Source organism: Ovis canadensis, chromosome 11 (genome assembly GCF_042477335.2).
Source record: "Ovis canadensis isolate MfBH-ARS-UI-01 breed Bighorn chromosome 11, ARS-UI_OviCan_v2, whole genome shotgun sequence".
NCBI lineage: Eukaryota > Metazoa > Chordata > Mammalia > Artiodactyla > Bovidae > Ovis > Ovis canadensis.
Genome location: NC_091255.1, coordinates 41650914 through 41670871, shown reverse-complemented (window position 1 = coordinate 41670871; position 19958 = coordinate 41650914). Strand labels below are relative to the sequence as shown.

Sequence of the window (19958 nt, the reverse complement as noted above, 5' to 3'; positions counted from 1 at the left end):
CAAAGGTTTCTTGAGCACCACCTGGGGTTGGGCACTGTGCTAGGTGCTGAGGATACAGCAAAATAAACAAGATCTCATCTCTTGGAGAGCTTGGTGTATAAAGGCATGGCTCCAGATTCAAATACTTGCTCTGTCACCTCCCAGCTTTGTGGCCTTGGATAGTGTGTCCAGTGTTGCCCAGCCTCAGTTCCTAATCTGTGAAATAAGGTTGCTCTGAGAATTACATGCAAAGCACTGAGCAGTATCCGGCATATAGTAACTGCTCAGGAGGCCCTTGTTATTATTAAAGATGAGGCCAGACAAATAAATGTTAACCATAATGGACAATGAGTTACTATCAGAGAAATGCACAGTATCATGGAACACAGGGGCTTCCCTGGTGGCTCAGACAGTGAAGAATCTGCCCACAATGTGGGAGACCTGAGTTCAATCCCTGGGTGGGAAAATCCCCTGTGGAGAAGGAAATGGCAACTCACTTCAGTATTGTTGCCTGGAGAATCCCATGGACAGAGAAGCCTGGTGGGCTACAGACCATGGTGTTGCAAAGAGTCGGACACAACTGAGCAACTAACACTTAATGGAACACAGAGAGGGGACCCTCAAACCAATCCAGGGTCTAGGAAAGGCAACCCAAGGAAGTGATGTTTAAACAGAGAGGTAGGAATTGGCTAAAGCAAGGCTCTGTGTGTGTGTGTGTGTGTTCCTGACAGTTGCAACAGCTTATGCAAAGACTTGGAGGCAACAGTAGAGAGCATGGTATACTAGTATACTGGAGAGACTGAAATGTGTTCAGAATGTCTAGAGCAGGACTGTCCAATAGAATTCTCTGCTATGATGGAAAAGTTCTGTATCTGTGCTGTCCTCTATAGTAGCCACTAACCACACGTGACTATGAGCATTTGAAATGTGTAACTGTAGAACTGAATGCTTAATTTAATTTTACTATAGTTGACATATTTAAATAGCCACTGTGGCTGGTGACCTTACAGTGGACAGCACAGGTGTATACACTGGAATGTCATGTGAACGGCAGGATTGCAATAAGAGATGGGGTGTGGAGAAGGGTATCCTGCTGTACAGGCTTAGTATGGAGGGTTGTTTAAGCCAGGGAGTAAGGTGATCTGGTTTTCATTTTTGAAACACCACTCTCATTGCTGTAAGGAGAATGGATTAGGGAGGGGTGCCAGGCAGGAGTGAAGCAGGTAGACCAGCCTGAAGGTGGCTGTGGTCTCCCTGGCAGGAAAGACAGTGGTTTGGACCAGGCAGAGATAGGGACAAATTGGGAGGTTTAGGGGTGTGGGGTTCCTGATGGGGTGGATTTTAGGGGTGAGGGAGAGGGAGATGACCTAGGGCTGGCTACTTACTAGGATGGTGTCTCTGTCGCCAGTCTGGACCAGGGCTGGTTTGGAAGGGAGTTGTCTAATTTCAGAAGCATAGCCGCCCCTGCTGGCCGGTGCTGGAAGCGCCTTTAGCTCAGGGAAGGAAGGCTGGTGCCCGCAGGCTGCGGGTCTGGGAGACTGGGGAAAGGTCCCAGGAGGTCGGGAGGTCGGGGTGGTGGGGTGCATTCCAGGGGCAGGTGCTGGGCTGAGTCCCTCCTCTCCGGGAGCGTCCACGTCAGCTTTCCCTGCCCCGTCTGAGCCACATGGCAGCTGGGGGACCAGTGGTGGGGAAGAGGAGGGGTGGGGGTCAGTGTTTAGGGGCTGAGTCCCTCGCTGACCCAAGGGCCCGCCAGCTCCCCTCTCCTCCGAATAGGACGCAGCACCCAAGGGTGGCCTCCCACTGCCCCACCTCCGGCATCTGGGGGCCTCAAAGGCAGGCAGTGGGGGTGGGGCGGGGCGGGAGGCGGGGCGTGTCTCCCCAAAGAGGGTGTGGCCTTCGGTACGAATGGTCAGTATCCCGGCCAGCGGGTCCTCCCTCGAGAGCGTTGATCAGGCTGCAGCCAGGCGGGCTGAAAGGGTGGCACGCAGGGGGACCCAGCCGGCTCTCAGGGCTCCCGGCCGGCCAGCGCCCCTCCCGGCTGCACTTCCTCCGCAGCCCCAAGCCGGATGCGTCTCGCGCTGCCTCCGCCGAGCTAGTGAGTCCGGGATGATGCGGGCGTCCCAGGGGCCCGGACCCCCAGGCCTGGGGGTGGCGGCTAGGAAGCCCAAGTGGGGTTCCTGCTAGCCCATCCCTGAGCCAGGGTCTCCGCGGGGCTCCGGCTCCCTCCTTCACCTGACCTCGCTAGGAAGATGGTGGGGCGGGTGTCCAGGCTGGGGGTGGGGGGCGACGATGGGCAGGGCAGGGGCTGTTGGGCAGGACAGCTGTTGCTGCGGAGGCTTGGGAGCCCTGGACCGGGAGGCAGAACGGTGCGAGGGTGGGGACCTTAGCCAGGTTAAATGGCGAGTGGCATGGGAAAGACGCCCCCGGGGTGCGCAGAAAGATGCTGGTTCAACACTGCGTCGTGAGGACTGGACAGCCCCCGCCTCCTCTGCTTCTGTGGGAAGATGCCCCCACGTCGCCCCCCGCCCCCGACTCCGGAGGCTGAAGCTGCAAGGAAGATGGTCCAGGCCCAGCCACTGTCCACCCTGCCACTTATGCCCCCCACTTCCGTCCCCAAGTCCGCGAGCTCTGCTCCCTGCGCCCTCTCCCCACACTGTTCTCTCCACTCTCCCCACCTTGGGCTCTTTTCCCTTCTCTCTGCTCACCCAATGGGGGGCGCAGGGCCTTCTCCCACTCCACACTGGGGCCCCACCCTACCATGTGATGGCGGCTGTGGTTTCAGCGCTCCCCTAGAGGGTGAGGTGGAGCTTGGAGCTGAACTCCCCGCCCAGCCTGGGGCCTGGTGGGGCTGCAGGCTCAGGGCAGCTTGGGCGCCAGCGAGGTATCTCCCTCTGGCTCTGAACCCCCTAAGAGACACTAAGACTGAAAATACAGACAGGCCCTGAAGGATTCTGAGAACTGAAGAGGAACAGCATGGTAGGGCTAGGTGCTGCCCACAGCTTGGAACCTTGGGAAAGTCACTTCCCCCTTCTGAGCCCTGGTCGTCCTGGCAGCAAAATAAAAACTTTGATAGGCCCCTGGATTTCCGAAGACTTCCCCAGAGAGCTCCTACTCTGCGTGGGAGGTGGAGTGACCTGCCCCCACGAGAAACTGCATTTTCATCTGCTGTGAATATCAACTGCTGGGCAGGAGGCTGTGTCGAGAAAGGGGTGTGCTATTAACACAAACGTTTCGGGACCAGGGGCTGTGGCCTCTCAAAGATCAGGAAGTCCCAGAGGAAGAGTCAGGGACAGTGATGGTCCCTGTTTCTCTGACAGCCTCCCTCTCGGTCCTCCCTCCTCTGGCTCCTCTCCCTGCTCCTGTTGGACTGAGTCCCTGCCCTGGGGGCTGGTCTACTTGTGTGTGCTCACCCCAAGGACTGTAGCACTCCAGGCTCCTCTGTCCATGGGATTTCCCAGGCAAGAATACTGGAGTGGGTTGCCATTTCCGCCTCCAGGGGATCTTCCCGATCCCGGGGTTGAACCTGCTTCTCCACACTGCAGGCAGATTCTTACTGCTGAGCCACCAGGGAAAGTCTACTTGTACCCAGCTTCTGTTAGTGAGCCTCTCTGGTCCCAGGCTCCAGCCAGCTCTTCTAGTCCTGCTCCTACTGGGAAAAGGAGGTTGCTCTGACATCTCTGTCTGCCCCCACCCCCACAGAGGTTCCAGTCAGAAGGGGCAGCCGTCTTCCCTAAGGATGACTACGCCCTCCAGCCCTCCTGCTTTCAGGCTCGAGACCTCAGATGGAGGCGATGAAGATGGTGCCCAGGGAGACAAAGGAAAGGGGGGCGGGAGCACCGAACCACCCCCCATGGAGTCCCGGTTCCAGGGTGAGGACCGGAACTCCTCTCCACAGATCAAAGTGAATCTCAACTTCCGAAAGGCGGCAGGTGCCAGGTGAGGCAGCAAGTGTGGATGGAGCCTGGGGCCTCACTTCTAGCAGAAGCAAACTGGGTGGCCTGGCCCAACACCAGCACCCCTTCCCCACAGCCTGGGGGGTCCTCGGTCTGGCTCTGATGGCTCCAGGGCCGACAGGCTGAACTCCGCTCTGCTCGCTGAGGTTGCTGCTTCCAGAACCTTCCCCATTCTTGCCCTTCTGTCTTCTGGGGTTGCATTCCTCTTGGTAGGGACATATTCTTTCAGCTCCAATTACTCAGCTGAGCCTGGCATGTTCCTTGTTTGTCACAGTCCCTGCAAGGGGTGGTAGCAGGATCCACACTCCAGTCCAGGAGAGTCAAGGACATCCAGGAATGTCCCACGTGCTCGCAGGCTCCTCTGAGGCTGGACCTGTTGCCCTGGGGACGTGGACTCTGGGGATTAAGAACAGTGGGCTTATTCTTGGAATCACCTTCACTTTGACTTTCCTGTGATGTCCACTAATTCAGACCCTGGGAACCACTCTGGCAGGGAGCCCTGTGGGTGTGGGGGAGGGGTGCACCTGGCATGCCCCAGCGTGAGGTCTGCCATATCTGCATGGGCCAGACAGCACTCTGCCAGGGAAGCCCCTCTGTCCCTTCCCCCCGCCTCACTCACCCCTGGGACTCGGCCGCCCGCCTTGGCCTCTGAGCCCAGAGCCCCTGTCCTGGTCCTGTCTGTGCTGCAGGACCGAGGTCACATTCACACCAGGGCAGGAGAGGATGCTTGCAAAGCTTCTGGGATTGGGCCACCAGCTCGAGGCAGAACCAGCATCTTGGTGCCCTTTGTGCCCCATGGGCTTCCCTGTCCCAGGACTCTGATGCCACCCTGTGACAGGAAGTGCCTGTCCAAATAGCCACTTCCCCTAGCCAGACTGCCCCAGGCTCCCCAGTCAGCCACAGAGCCCTCTTGGTCATGCTGCGTCCACGTGGTCTGCTGGGTGAATGATGGTGCATCAGTCATGCGATCACAGCTTAAAATACGACTGATCCCAGCAGCCCCACCACTCATCAGAGCCTCCAACCCTTTCTTGGTTGATCCACTCCATGGTAGACCTGAGGGTCCCCAAAACGTCAGTTAGTCCCCTCTTTGTCCCTTCATATTGGCTGGTCATGGTGCCAGGAGCCCAGAGGCGAGCTGGCCTCTGTGAGAAGGGACGGGTCCAGGCGGGGGTACCCCACCCAGCCCTGCTAGACTCAGAAAGGTTACCAGCTCCTTTTGGGGATTTTCCCAGAAGTGTGGCTTCTCAGTAAAATTCTGTGAGCATCTGGTTTCCATTTTGGGACCCATCTCTCTGCGGAAACTCTGTCTGTCCAGGCTGGAGTTTCTCTGGAGTCGGGGTCTGGAGTTAGTTGAGCCCTCACCCCCCACCCCATCCCCCCACCCCCCCACCCCATCCCCTGCACCATGAATTCTGCACCATGTGACTTTGGGAAAGTTACTTTATCTCCTTGTTTGTCTGATAGAGATTGCTCACCCAGGACAGAAGTGATGGTCAGGGGGGCAGCTGCTCTGTTGTTAGTCCATAGATGATCTGAGAAGACGAGGGGCTTTTCTTGACTCCTTGGTGGGGACCAGTGGTACAGACAGCCCCCAAGTCTGTGGGCACCTCTGGTAGCCCTGTGCTTGTTGTGAGACCCTCAGGGCACCTAGAGAGTGAGAGCAGATCTCCCAGATGCCTGAGGTCGGGGGACCCATGGACCACGGCCCCAGACAGTCCCCTCCTCCAGGGGTCTGAGCACCTGGGGTCTCATTGGTCAGTCTGGGAGAGTGCATGCTGCATGCTAAGTCGCTCAATCATATCTGACTCTTTGTGACCCCATGGACTGTAGTCTGCCAGGCTCCTCTGTCCATGGGATTTTCCAGGCAAGAATACTGCACTGGGTTTCCATGGCCCTCTCCAGGGGATCTTCCTGACCCAGGGATTGAACCTGTGTCTCCTGCATTGCAAGTGAATTCTTTACCACTCAGCTACAGGGAGGGTAGAGGCCCTCAAGAGGCTCTCATGGAGCTCCCTGGGAAGGGGAAAGAGCTTCCCCTCTTTTGGGGGCCCAGAGCTCTCTTGCAGTTATCAGGCACAAACCACATTCCCACAGCCAGCCAGACCCAAACCGCTTTGGCCGAGACCGGCTCTTCAGCGCCGTGGCCCGGGGGGCCCCCGAGGATCTGGCGGGGCTACCAGAGTACCTGCGCCGGACCAGCAAGTACCTCACAGACTCGGAGTACAGAGGTAGGCTACCGCTCGAGCCAGGGCTCCCTGGGTGGGTCTCGACCATGGTCAGGAGCTGAGAGGCAAGGAGGGGCAGTGCTCCTAGCAGCTCTCCTGCCGATAGAGCCCGCTCCCCTGTCCACCTACCCCACCAGCTCCCAACCTGGGCCTGCCTCGGCTACCCTCAGCCGTGTCAGTGGCAAACGGATATTCTCAGGCTTCCTCAATGTGGCCTTTCCCTGCCTCTTTTTCAGTAACAGCATCACTGAGATCTGACACGCATACCACACACTTCATCTATCCCAGAGCATTCTTTGCCCCAAATATAAGTACCTGTAATATTTGGGCCGATGAAGGAAAGAACATTTGTGCATTCTAGAAGGTTCAAATAGTAATGAAATGTATAAAGCTGAGGGTAAAAACAGTCCATCATCCTGGCTCCTAATAATGATATGGAATACATCTTTTCAAACTATTTAAATTCAGGAGGTATATATATATAAGAAGTGGGGCCGTGCCATGTGTGCTGATCTGTAATGTGCTTTCCCCCTCTTACTACATCTTATAGCACGCTCCATCTCGGTGCACAGGCCTCTAACTCAGTCACCATAACAACCGGCGGAGTTTCCCATCTTGCACATTGACCACAGTTTAGTTAACTAACCCCCTACTGGTGGCCATTTAGATTGTAATTTTTGACCTCAGCACCTCTGTGTACTAAGAGTTTTGTATATAATTCCATGTGATCCTTACAAGAACCCTGGGATGGTTCCATTTTACAGTGAGGAAAATTGAGGTTAAGAGAGGCCAAATGACTTGCCCAGAAGAGACGGAGTTTTTAAGTGGTAAAGCCACTTAACAAACACTGCTCTAAACGCTCTTGTGTGGACAACGTTGCCTACACGTCTTAGAAACTTAATTTATAGGGCAGAAATTGTAGCATAACAGAATATTACTCAGCCGTAAAAAGGAACAAATTTGAGCCAGCTGTAGTGAGGTGGATGAACCTAGAGTCTGTTGTACAGAGTGAAGTAAGTCAGAAAGAGAAAACCAAATATGTATATTAATGCATAATATGGAATCTAAAAAAGTGGTACCAATGAACCTAATGGCAGAGAAGGAATGGAGACATAGACACAGAGAATGGACTGTGGACACAGCAGGGGAAGGAGAGGGTGGGATAAATTGAGAAAGTATCATTGACGTGTATCCACTACCATGTGTAAAACAGACAGCTAGTGGGAAGCTGCTGTATAGCCCAGGGAGCTGAGCTCAGTGCTCTGTGATGACTTAGAGAAGTGGGATGTGGGTGTGGGAGGGAGGCTATAGAGGGAGGGGATTTATGTATATGATTATGACTGATTGGAGTTGTTGTATGGCAGAAACCAAATCAATGCTGTAAAGCAGCTTTTCTGCAACTAAAAAATAAAGAAAATTGCAGCCATACCTGTTGGTATTCTAACTCCTCTGGCTTGAGCCTTATCACCCTGCAGCATGGCTGGGGTGCTCCCTGTATGGGTGGGTGGGCGGCCTGAACACCACAGTGCCCCCTCCCCTCCTCCTGCAGAGGGCTCCACGGGGAAGACCTGTCTGATGAAAGCTGTGCTGAACCTTCGGGATGGGGCCAACGCCTGCATCGAGCCACTGCTGCAGATTGACCAGGCCTCGGGCAATCCCCAGCCTCTGGTCAACGCCCAGTGCATGGATGAGTACTACCGAGGCCACAGTGCCCTCCACATCGCCATCGAGAAGCGGAGCCTGCTCTGCGTGAAGCTCCTGGTGGAGAATGGGGCCGATGTGCACGCCCGGGCCTGCGGCCAGTTCTTTCAGAAGAGGAGCCAAGAGACCTCCTTCTACTTCGGTGAGCTGCCTTTTTGTATAAAGTGGACTGCAGAGGGGATAAGGCCTCGCCCACGGTCACAGGGTTAATGTGACCCTGAAACCCAGATCTGTCTGACCCCTTATGCTTCTAATCACTCGGCCACCTGCAAAGGCAGCTTGTCTAAGAGATGTTTTACCCTTATCTGGCCAGGGAAGCTCACTCATTACACTTGAGCTCAGACCAGGGCCAGGGGAGCGGGCAGCTAGCACTGGTGTGTGATGAGACTCGACCAGACAGGGCCTGGAGGAAGGAACATCTGTGCCCAGCGGCAGTGGGTCTGGGCCCCGGCAAAAAAAGGAGACAGAGGCAAGGGGTGGGAAGCCTGATGGGCAAGCCCACACTCTTATCCCTTTAGAGCTCCAGGTCCTCTCCCTTGGGTCGGAGCTGGACAGAGCCACCTCGACCAGCTCCTGAGAGAAGGTGCAGCTGCCCTGGGCAGGGCCCAGGACCTTCTCTGCTCACTACCTGGCCTGGCTGGGCCAGGGACCCTGATATAATACTGCATCTCCTCTTCTGGCTGCCTGACCCACCTCAAGGCAGTCCAGGGAGCATAACGAGCCAGCGGGTGGAAGCTGAGAGACCCAAGGCCCAAGCTGTCTCCTTGGCCCCCAGGCGAGCTGCCCCTCTCCCTGGCTGCGTGCACCCAGCAGTGGGATGTGGTGACCTATCTCCTGAAGAACACGCACCAGCCCGCCAACCTGCAGGCCACTGACTCGCTGGGCAACACAGTGCTGCACGCCTTGGTGATGATCGCAGACAACTCTCCGGAGAACAGCATGCTGGTGACCCACATGTACGACAGGCTCCTCCAGGTGGGGGGCCTGCAGCTGGAGGACATGCCCAACCTGCAGGGCCTCACGCCCCTGAAGCTGGCCGCCAAGGAGGGCAAAATCGAGGTGAGTGGCCGGGTCACCCTTTCCAGGAAGCAGTAGTACTCAGCCAGGAATTTTGCAGAAAGAGCCTGGGGTGGTGTCTAGCTCAGAGCAGTTCCGGCATGCACCTCTCCTACGTGTGTGTTTATTATTGATAAATTATCCAGGAGCTGCAGAATGAATATATTACATTATAAAGCAGAGATTGTATATTTTTGGCTGCACTGTGCAGCTTCCCAGATCTTAGTTCCCCGACAAGGGATTGAACCTGGGCCATGGTAGTACAAGCCTGAATCCTCACCACTGAACCACCAGGGAACTCCCAGGGATTCTTTTTAAAGTCATTTGGGTTTCTTGATCAGCAAATAGCTGTCTCATATTCTTTGCTGTTAGGTTTTCTTCCTATTGATTTTTGTGTTCTTTTTAAAAAAATTATTTATGTATTTATTTTTAAAATTTTGGCTGTGCTGGGTCTTTGTTGCTGTACACTGGCTTTCTCTAGTTGTGGCAAGTGGGGGCTACTCTCTAGTTGAAATGCAAGAGCTTCTCATTGTGGTGGCTTCTCTTGTTGAGCAGTGCACGCTCAAGGGTATGTGGGCTTCTGTTGTGGCATGCGGGCTCAGTAGTTGGGGCTCACAGCCTCCAGGGGTCATTAGTTGTGGCGCATGGGGCTTAGCGACATATGGGATTTCCCAGACCAGGGATCGAACCCGTGTCCCTTGCATTGCAAGGCAGATTCTTAACCCCTTGACCACCAGGGAAGCCCCATAAGTGTTATTGATCATGAACATAACAGCATTTTGTTTACAATTTGCAAATCATAATTGCAAATTTTTCTCCCAGTTCAATATTAAAAAAATGTCATGGCATTTTTTGCTACACAGAATTTTTACATTTTTATGTAGCTGAGTATAATTATCTTTTTCTTAATTTTTGCTATTGCTTAACTCCTACAATATTTTAAAACTTTGTGTGTGTGCATGAATATACGTGTGTGTGTATGTATGTGTGTGTATTCCATAGCCATATCTTCTTCCAGACTTTTCTTTTGCAGTTTCAATTTTAATGCCTAAAGCTGATTTATCTGGAAGTTATAAGTTACTCTTAGAAAGAGTAACCATGAGGAAATTCCCAAGCAGTCCAGTGGTTAGGACTCTACTTTGATTGCCAAGGGCTTAGGTTCGATCCTTCGTCTGGAAACTAAAAGATTCCATAAGCTGTGTGGTTAAACAAAAAGAATAAACATAATCTAGCTTTACTTTTTTCTCAAAAAACTTTCTCATTGTCTGATCCTTATTATCAGGGGGAGCTTCATGGGTGTACAACCTACACAGGTGACACAGGGCCCCATGCTTAGAACATAGGTGTCTTTAAAGCTTAAGACCAAATTGAACATAAATGGGTTTTACGTTTTCTTCCTGCCCTCCAAGGCCCCTGGGGTGTGGGGACCTCCCTTTGTGTCTAAAGGCATGGCTGTGTGACCTGTGGAAGCCACTCCCCAACACAGGAAGCCCCCACCTCCAACACTCCTCATTTGTAAAACCACACTGCTCCGAACCTGTTCAGGTCAGGGACACTTCCTAGCCTGCTGAGAGCTCTAGACTCTGGCCACAGTCATGCACACACATGTGTAGCTGGCAGCCTCTGATGTCATGGGGCATTAAGGACCCCTGAACTGGGGGTCCCTTGGCCATAAGAGTGTCCAGAAAAGAGGCCTTGGGGCAGGAATGGGGAAGGAAGAGCCAAGGTTGGCAGGCCCTGGCATAGGTGGGTAGGTGGGAGTGCCTACATGGGGCTTAGTACGTGGACGTGTGTAACAGTTCATATGCACAAGTACACGTGTGTGCAGGGCACATGCGTGTGTCTGCTCTGCAGGACACTGAGTCCGAGGCTTCCCATCAGTGGGGGTGGTGGCCATGCGGGTCAAGCTCAAGCTCATGAGCCTGGCCCTGTAGATTTTCAGACACATCCTGCAGCGGGAGCTCCCGGAGCCATACCAGCACCTTTCCCGAAAATTCACCGAGTGGTCCTATGGGCCTGTGCGGGTGTCGCTGTATGACCTGGCCTCTGTGGACAGCTGGGAGGAAAACTCAGTGCTGGAGATCATCACCTTTCACTGCCGAAGCCCAGTGAGCCCATGGGGTGGGGGTGTGCCTAGGGGGCCTGGCAGAGCTTCCTGCGAGGTCTACCGTTCGGGTCAGCCTGCTGGACCACGCAGGCCCTGAAACTGGGATGTGGGGGTGTGGCATCATGTCCCCACCCAGCCCCTGGGCACACGCTCACTCCACACACCGGTGCCACCCGAGCTGGGGATCACGCCAGAGTGTCCTCTCTGTTGCCAAGCACCTGTTCAGGACTGGTCACTCTGTAGCTGTGAGGGTGGGGAGGGGTCATTCGGGGCTCCCTGTCCTCTCCCCCTCCCCTGGTGCCCCCAACTGTACTTGCTGAACCAAAGGCGCCTCTGACTCTCACCTGCCGTCCCAGCTCCGCCACCGGATGGTAGTCTTGGAGCCGCTGAACAAACTGCTGCAGGCGAAGTGGAATCTGCTCATCCCCAGGTTCTTCTTCAACTTCCTGTGTTACTTGACCTACATGTTCATCTCCACCGCTGTCACCTACCACCAGCCTGCCCTGGAGAAGGCAAGGCAGGGAGGGGCACGTCCTGGGGAGGCTTGCTGGAAACAACCCTGGCAGAAGATGGGGCAAGGATTATCACGCACCCTGCAGATGCTGACCGCTGGGTGCTGTAGCCATGTGCTAACCTAGCTGGTCACAGTATGGAAGTAACAGCATAGCGGTAACAACAATAATAGTTAGGACTTAGTGAGTGTGCACCATATGTGAGAAAGTGTTCCACATGACTGACATGTGTTAACATGTTTAATTAATCTCACAAGTCTCTGAGATGATAACTCTCATCATGGCTGGTTTACAGGTGAGTGAAGGGAGGCACAGAGAGATTAAGCAGCTTCTCCAGGGCCACACAGGCTGTGAGCGGTGGAGATGGGGCCTGAAACCAGACAGTCTGGCTCCAGAGCCAATGCTTGCTCTGCCACTCTGGGGGCCTCCCCACCACTCACACTCAGAATGGGCCCCCAGCCTAGCTATCAGTGGGGGGCTGCTGGGAGGGGACCCCAGGCTGAGCCGAGCATCTCTTCGAGCAGGACTTCCTCTCACCGGAAGTGATGGCTGGGAACACCATGCTGCTGCTGGGCCATGTGCTGCTCCTGCTCGGGGGAGTCTACCTCCTCATAGGCCAGGTGAGGGCTCCTCTGACCACCCCGCTCCAAACCCAGAATCCTGCTCTGAGGAGCCTGGGCACAGGTTAACCAAGTCCCTGCATTTTCAGGAGACTGAGCCCCATACCTGGTCCCATGCTGAGCAGCCTTAGGGCGGCCTTGCCTTCTGGCCTGAATGCCCTAACCCTGCTGTGCTTGCTGGGGTGCCCTCAGGGCGGCAAATGACTCCTGTGATCCCCTGGCAGTGCCAGCTTTGCTCCCTTGTGAGTAGAGCTAGACGGCCCCCAGCCCACGGTCCCTTGGCTGGGTCATTCCTCACTTGAGGAGCACAGGAGGGTAGGCTAGGGGCCTGAGCAGGACAGCCTCAGGGGAAGATGCTGCCAGCTTGCGGGAGACAGACTGGGCCGTGGTGTGGAGACTCTCTGGGAGGCCAGGGTGGCTGGAGCACCGGATGGTCCCTGGGCAGCCAGGAAGGGGGAGGGAAAGGAGCCCATTTCATCGTATGGAGCATGAGCCCTCCAGCTGGATCCACAGGGAGCCGGGAGATCCCTGGCATTGTCTGGGTGTCTGACAGTTTGGAAACAGAGTCTGGAGCTTTTTCAGCTACCAGCCGGATTCATAAGCACCCCAAAAGTCAAAGCTGCCGCCTGAGCCCCCGAGGTGGTTTTGGTTGGATTGTGACAGGCCGTGGGCGGGGAGCTTGACAGTGGCGATCCAGCCCTGAGGGCAGTGGGGCTGTGCTGTGGCCCAGCACGTGTCACAGCCTGTCCTCCCGGCCCCCTGCCCCCCTGCAGCTGTGGTACTTCTGGAGGCGCCGTCTGTTCATCTGGATCTCCTTCATGGACAGCTACTTCGAAATACTCTTGTACGTGAGGCCTCACCCCTCCTCCCCCATCTTGGCCTGGGAGGGGGCACCACACCGGCTTTGGGGACCAGGGAGCTCCAGGGTCTGGGACCAGCATGCAGGCTGGACCCCAGAGCTGGGCTGCTGTTGGGTCCAGCTCATCACGTCGACTGAGTCCTCGCTCTGCCTCAGTGGAGCCTAGTCTTTACCTGCTGTGTCTCACTGAATCCTTGCCTGCCGAGTCAGGCATTGTTCCTGTCACCCTCGTTTTACAGGGCAGGGAACTGGGGCCCTCAGGGACCTCACCCAAGATGGAGGTCAGGATGCTCAGGTCCAGTCCGGACACAGGGAGGCCATCTCATCTCTGAGACCGCGGCAGGGGCTGTGGGGCAGTGGGGGTCTGCACCGGCCAGGGGAGGCCCGCGAGCTGACCGACCCTGCCCCCCGCAGCCTGGTCCAGGCACTGCTCACCGTGCTGTCCCAGGTGCTGTGCTTCTTGGCCGTCAAGGCACACCTGCCGCTGCTCGTGTGCTCGCTGGTGCTGGGCTGGCTGAACCTGCTCTACTACATGCGTGGCTGGCAACACACGGGCATCTACAGCGTCATGATCCAGAAGGTGAGAGGCAGGAGCGGCCCCGTGCAGCCAGACTGGGCGGAGCCGGACACTGCACCCCAGGGGGACTCCTTTTGGGCTCAGCAGGCACGTGCCGACCCCACCCCCCAGCTAGGCTAGGCAGAGGGGAATGTGAGCAAGTCTGCCCGTGCCCCATGCCCCCAGACGCTCACCGAGTGTCAGCATCAGGGTGCACATACCTGTGCCTGCTCTCAGGGTCTGCCCTCCACATGGGTAAGCACATGTGCACACGTGTGTGCTGGCAAGTGTCCACACAGGAGCACGCGCCTCCGTGCTCACTGAAGTAGCAGGGACCAAGCATAGAAGCTCACCAGTGTGGCTGTGCCCTGGGTCATCTGGGCACGTGGAGGTGCCTGCATTCATTCAGTCATTCAACAAGCATTTAGGAAGCAGATGCTAGGTATGGGTCAGGCCCTGTTCTAAGTGTCAGGAACACAGTATTTTGTTCACAAACAGAATAGATCTCGCTCTCCTGAAGCTGACATTCTAGCCAAGGAAACAGCATAAGAAAGCAAGTGAGAATGGTGCATTACACTAAATTCTCTGAAGGAAACATGTAAGGGGGGTGTGAGGGACAGTGACTGGGTGCTGTAAACCGGCTGCTCTGTGGGTCTCTTTGAAGAGGTGGCATGTAAGTTAAGATCTGAGAGAATGATCCAGCCACCACAGGCTCAAGGAAGTAGCAATCTAGGCAAAGGGATCAAGGCCGGAAGCCAGAGCGAGCTGGGACAGCTAGGGACAGACAGAGGCTGGGAGGGTATGGGAGGAAGTTGGGGGGAAGGGAGTGGTTTTGCTGGCCTCGGGGAGGCCCCTGGAGGATTTCAGTCATGTCCAACTCTTTTCAACCCTATGGACTATGGCCCTCGGGGCTCCTCTGTCCATGGGATTCTCTAGGCAAGAATACTGGAGTGGGTTGCTATGTTCTCCTCCAGGGGATCTTCCCCACCAAGGGATGGAACCCGGGTCTCTCACATCTCTCACAATGGCAGGCAGGTTCTTTCCCACTGAGCCACCTGGGAAGCTCAGTGACATTAAGTACATTTACAGTGTTGTACAACCATCTCCATCATCTCCAGGATTTGTCCACCTTCCCCAGTTGAAATTCTGTCCCATGAAACCCGAACTCCCCATTACTCGCCTCCTCCTTGCCCCTGGTAACCACACTTTGACTTTCTGTCTCTATGAGTTTCACTATTCTGAGTGCCTCATCCTGTAAGTACCAGTCATACAGTATTTGTCCTTTTGTGCCTGGCTTATTTCCCTGGGCATAATGTCCTCAAGTTTCATCTCTGCTATCACACATTAGAATTTCCTTTCTGTTTAAGACTGAATAATACTGCACTGTATGTAGACACCACATTTAGTTTATCTGTTCATCCATCTGTGAACAGTTGGGTTGTTGCCACCTCTGGCTGTTTGAACAACGCTGCTGCAAACACGGGTTCCTGGGTTATCTGATCGAGTCCTTGTTTTTCCATTCCTTCTCTTGGGTACATATCCAGACGTGGAGCTGCTGGAGACTTTTTGTCCTTGGAGGGTTTTGAGCAGGAAAATGATGTGATCTGATATAGATTTTTTAAAAGACCCCACCCCCCACTGTGGCTCCACAGGGCCTGTGTGTGCACACATTGTGCATGTGTGCGTGCACGTGTGCAGGGCTGAAGCAGGGCCTGGAGTCACACCTAGTGACCTGGGCCCCCCAGCCAACTCTGGGGCGTGTGTTCTAGGTCATCCTTCGGGACCTGCTCCGCTTCCTGCTGGTCTACTTAGTCTTCCTTTTCGGCTTTGCTGTTGGTAAAGGCCCTTGCTCCCCCGCCCAGCCCTTGCTACCCTCGAGGCTGCCCGCTGGTCTCCCCTAGGCTGAGCACCCCCTGCCTCTCTCCCCTCCCCGCAGCACTAGTGAGCCTGAGTCGGGAGCCCCAGGACACCGGGGCCCCTGCGGGTTCCAACTCCACAGAGGTGGCAGGGAAGGAGGACAAGGAGGCCCCATACCAGGGCATCCTGGACACCTCCTTGGAGCTGTTCAAGTTCACCATCGGCATGGGCGAGCTGGCCTTCCAAGACCAGCTGCACTTCCGCGGTGTGGTGCTGCTGCTGCTCCTGGCCTATGTGCTGCTCACCTACGTCTTGCTGCTCAACATGCTCATTGCTCTCATGAGCGAGACCGTCAACAACGTCGCCACCGACAGCTGGAGCATCTGGAAGCTGCAGGTACCTGGGGAGGGTCCCCATCGCTTCTTGTGTCCTGAGCCCCCGAGTGGGATCTCCCTTGTCCATTCTTTCCATCCTGCACAGGGCTGACCTGAGGATGGATCAGGTCTTGGGATGTGCCTCGCACATACTAGGTGCTGTGTGTTAGCTGCCATCATTGTTAGTACTAAGTGTTTCCCGAGTGCCCAGTGCAGGGCTAGACATGGTTCTAGGCTCCAAGCATATGGCAGAGAATGAGATGAAGACTCCGCCCTCGTGCATCCCGCTTCGGTACTCATCGAATGTTCTGTGGGGTTAGCTTGGTGGGCGACACACGTGGGATGCAGGGTCCTGGGTTGGCCTGGCCTGGAGGAGCTGAGGGGGAGGGCAGAGGCTGGGGTAGCTGGGAGCTGATGAGAGCTGGGAGGGTCCAGGTGGGTCTGGACAGGTGCTGCGGGGAGAGCCTTGTGGGTGAGGGGGTGCTGAACTGTGTGACCAATTCACTGCTGACCGGGCAAGCCACTTATCTTCTCTGAGCCTCACCTGCAAAGTTCCATGCCGTCCCCAACTGGCTTGAGTGCCAGGGGCAGGCACTGTGAAGTTCTGTGTCTGCTGTAGTTCTAAAAGTGTAGTTATGTTACTGCAAGTCACTGTAGGGCATGCATCACCTGCGGGCTCCCCAGCAATCACCCAGGACACGTCATCTTCAGTCTCTAAGTGGGAACACATTCAGGGGATGCAGGGCTTGATACAGAGGCATGTGAACTGTGGGGCTGGATTCAGATCCACACACTTCACAGATGCTGAGTTACGCTGTGAAGTGCCGGCCGCACTGTCTGACGAATCCTTTGTTCCCAGAAAGCCATCTCTGTCCTAGAGATGGAGAAGGGCTACTGGTGGTGCAGGAGGAAGCAGCAGCGGGCAGGGGTGAGACTGACAGTTGGCTCCAGGCCAGATGGTAGCCCCGACGAGCGCTGGTGCTTCAGGTGAGCAGGGGGCCAGGGCAGCCTGGGGGCCCTGCTGAAAACCAGCGGGGAGCAGCTAGGAAGGAAAGCCAGGTCTGGAGGGAAAGGCAGGGTCTGTGTGTCCGAGGACTCTGGCCAGGGCAGGCGAGGTCAGTGCTGCTGGACCTCGTTAGACCCAGAGCTCCAAGACCCGCCGCTCTGCCTATCAGTTCATCTTCCTATCCACTGACTGAAACTGAAGGTCCCTCCCCAATGGTCCGTGACTAACTCCTTCAGTCCTGAAATGGGGTACAGTCAGGAGGTCAAAAGCCAGAGGCATCCTGGGGTCAGAGTGTGCTAAGCCTGCTGTGACTGGTTGGCTTTGCCCTTCTACTCTCCACCCCCATCCTGACCCTGAGGCTGCAACCCTTCCCTTGAGAGCAGACTCTCCCCACAGAGAGGGAGCCTGGTGACAAGTGCATGGCCAGAAACACACTTCTCTGAGGGCATAGCCAAGCAAGGGGTGGGTCGTAGGACGTGGAGTAGCTGTGAAAAGACTCCAGAGCCTGAGTCCACAGAGATCCAGCTCCTCTAAATTCCTCTCTGGATGCTGGGGACAATCCAGGTCACTGTGAATAGCCAGAGCAGACAGACGCCTGTTCCTCCCTGTGGGCCCCTGGCAGGGGCAACGGTCTGAGAGCTGAGAGCACAGGCTCAGGTGGGCTGGTAGATGGTCCAGAGTCCTGTGGAGAAGACTCGCCCTCCTTGCCCTCCTCTGGAGCAGCCGCTCTCCTGCACCCCTGGCCTCCTGGAGCCTCACGGCTGCCCTGTCTCCTGCAGGGTAGAGGAAGTGAACTGGGCTGCGTGGGAGCAGACGCTGCCCACGGTGTGCGAGGAGCCCTCAGGGCAGGGCGGCCCTGGTGAGTGGCTGTGGGGCGTGTCTGCTTGGCACGGAGAGTCTGGGCTCCAGGCTCCATCGTGGAGGGGCTTTGTCCCATAAAGTGGTGCCTCTCCCAGTCTGTCCCCCCTCCTCACCACCACTTGGGCAACCAGCTCCTGGTGCACCCTCCCCTCCTGCCTCTTCCTGTCCAGGTTTCTGTCTGTCCCTCTGCTCCACCCTCCACTCATTCAATGGGTTCTGGGGGGACCCAGCAGGGGAACAAGCCAGTGCCCAATGGCTCCACCCCGACAGGCCAGCCTGGCCACCCCCACACCTGAGAAGCCACTTCCTCTGCCTGGGCCGTGAGGCCTTGTTCAAGGCCCCTCCATTCTAGGGTGGTGCTGGCCCTCCTCCAAGAATGACCCCCACTAGAGGCCTATTATGAGGACTGGCTCTCTGCAGGGCAGGCCCCTTCTAGAATCCTCTGTAGCTCCCACTTCAGGACTTCCGGCTGCCCTTCTCTCCTTTCTCATGCTCTTTCCAGACTCCACCTGCTGTGCCCCGGCCCCCTCCCAACAGCTGCCCCATCACTCAAGAAACCGGTGTGTGGAGTCTCCTCTGGCCTCCAGGGCTCCTGGGTCCTTGACCACACGGCCCTCACTGATAACTTCCTGCCTCTGAGCCCTGCTGTCCCCTCCCTTCAAGACTCTGAAAATCCCCTTGTCATTCCACACCCCACTGCCTGCTCTAACCTCTAACTGGACATCACCATCGGGAACAGCCTTGGGGCTGCCCTGCCAGGACCACATTTGTCAGGCCGCCCCTCTTCGCCCAGGCGGGAGGACTTGTGGGTCTCTACCACCCCCTGCCCCCTGGTGCTGAGTGTCCTTGGGACCCTCTGCCCTGCCCCTTCCCTCCCACGTCTGCACCCAGATCCTAGACAAGGCTTTTGGCTCCAGGCTCATCCCACTCCAGTCCCTCTGATGCAGACAAAAACCACACACAGCCCCCAGCACACAACGCCTCCCACTGCCTGGAAGGCCACATTCCTCCTCCTCGGGTCAAGGCCCAAAACTGTTGTCCAGCCCCCTTCCCTGCACCTCCCTCCATGTGATGGCAGTCCTTCAACAGTGCTCCCTGTTCATCTCTCCTTGGCTCTGTCCCAAGTGCCCTTCCATTCTCTGGGCATCCACCTTTCCCATCTTCTCCCCAGGTAGGGTGGGGTCTCCTCTCTTCTCTGAGCACCTGACTCTCGCCACCCTCTGGCTTTTCAGCACATTATCTCAGGTGTTCTGGTTTCTAACACAAGAGCCTGTCACCTGCAGGCACTCTCAGCTCCTGGGAGGAGGCCCCTGATGGGCACGTGGTGGGGGGAGGCACTGCCTGGGACTCCTTGCCTGCTGTCTACAGGCAGGAGTGGTGCCATAGCTGTGGCCTCCTCCTGTTTCCTGGAGCCTGCTTCCTGGGGTACACACCCTGAGGACCAGGCCACCGTGGTCTTCATCCCTTTACAGGCACCATGAAGAGCCCGGCTTTGGCCTCCCAGTCCAGCCAGGACAGCGCGGTTGAGGAAGACCAGGTGCCCCTGCAGCCCCTGCAGTCCCACTGATGGATATCTTTCCAGTCCCACCTGCTGGCTCTGGGGCTCCAGGGGTCTTTGGTGGCAAAAATGAATAAATATTTTCTTGTGGGTAACTCTCCTGGAAACGTTAGTTGAGTAAAGGTATTGGGCCCTTGGGCTGGTTGGCATCTGCCACTTCTCTGAGAGTTTACCTGTGTCTGGGGCGGGGCTGTTCCCTCAGTCTCCTGGGCACAGGGACCCTCACCTGCAGCCCCACAGCTGCCCTCTTTGGGGTGCAGGCCGCTGGCCGAGGCGCTGTGCCTGCTGCCACCGCAGAAGCGAGGTGGTGGACACAGGCCAGTAGGGCCACCTCTACCCCAGCCTCGACACCAGTTAAAGTCACCTGCAGGACGTCTCTCAGCCCGCTCGTGGGCTGAACTTCATTCAGGCTGTGGATTACCGATTCCTGTGCAATCCAGGGGTTCCCACCCCTGCAAGCCAGAGGGATCCCCCTGGGACACGAGAGCAAGGTTACCCCGGCCTCTGAAGGCTTTCGAGGCTCCGGGCGCCCTCGGGGTCCCTAGCCGTCATCCCCCAGCATTTCCGGACGCCTCCTGGTCTTCTTGGCACTTACACTAAATCCTTCGCGCATGACGCTGGACCTCGTGGGTGTCTGACCGCTAGGCGTGGGCCCCTCTAGAAGCCCCCCTCCCTACATGAAAACCCCATGCCTATTTCTAAGACCTGCTCAGTAACTGATGGGTGACCAC

General features: G+C 56.3%; 1 protein-coding gene across 2 annotated transcripts; it reads left to right on the top strand.

Moving 5' to 3' along the window:
• The first annotated feature begins 1834 nt into the window (after positions 1 to 1834).
• TRPV2 (transient receptor potential cation channel subfamily V member 2) lies at positions 1835 to 19322 on the top strand. Of its 2 annotated transcripts, none has more exons than XM_069542926.1 (15): positions 1835 to 2074; positions 3679 to 3915; positions 6030 to 6163; positions 7710 to 8003; positions 8637 to 8920; positions 10852 to 11025; positions 11381 to 11536; positions 12061 to 12156; positions 12930 to 13000; positions 13430 to 13595; positions 15341 to 15407; positions 15508 to 15824; positions 16662 to 16789; positions 17588 to 17667; positions 19142 to 19322. In XM_069542926.1, the coding sequence occupies exons 2-15, from the start codon at positions 3716 to 3718 to the stop codon at positions 19234 to 19236; spliced, it is 2262 nt and encodes a 753-aa protein (XP_069399027.1). In that variant the 5' UTR covers positions 1835 to 2074; positions 3679 to 3715; the 3' UTR covers positions 19237 to 19322. The 2 variants fall into 2 exon arrangements, 1 of the variants encoding a protein (XP_069399027.1); XR_011247039.1 differs by having other exon boundaries at positions 1854 to 2074; positions 13255 to 13595.
• The last annotated feature ends 636 nt before the right edge of the window (positions 19323 to 19958 follow it).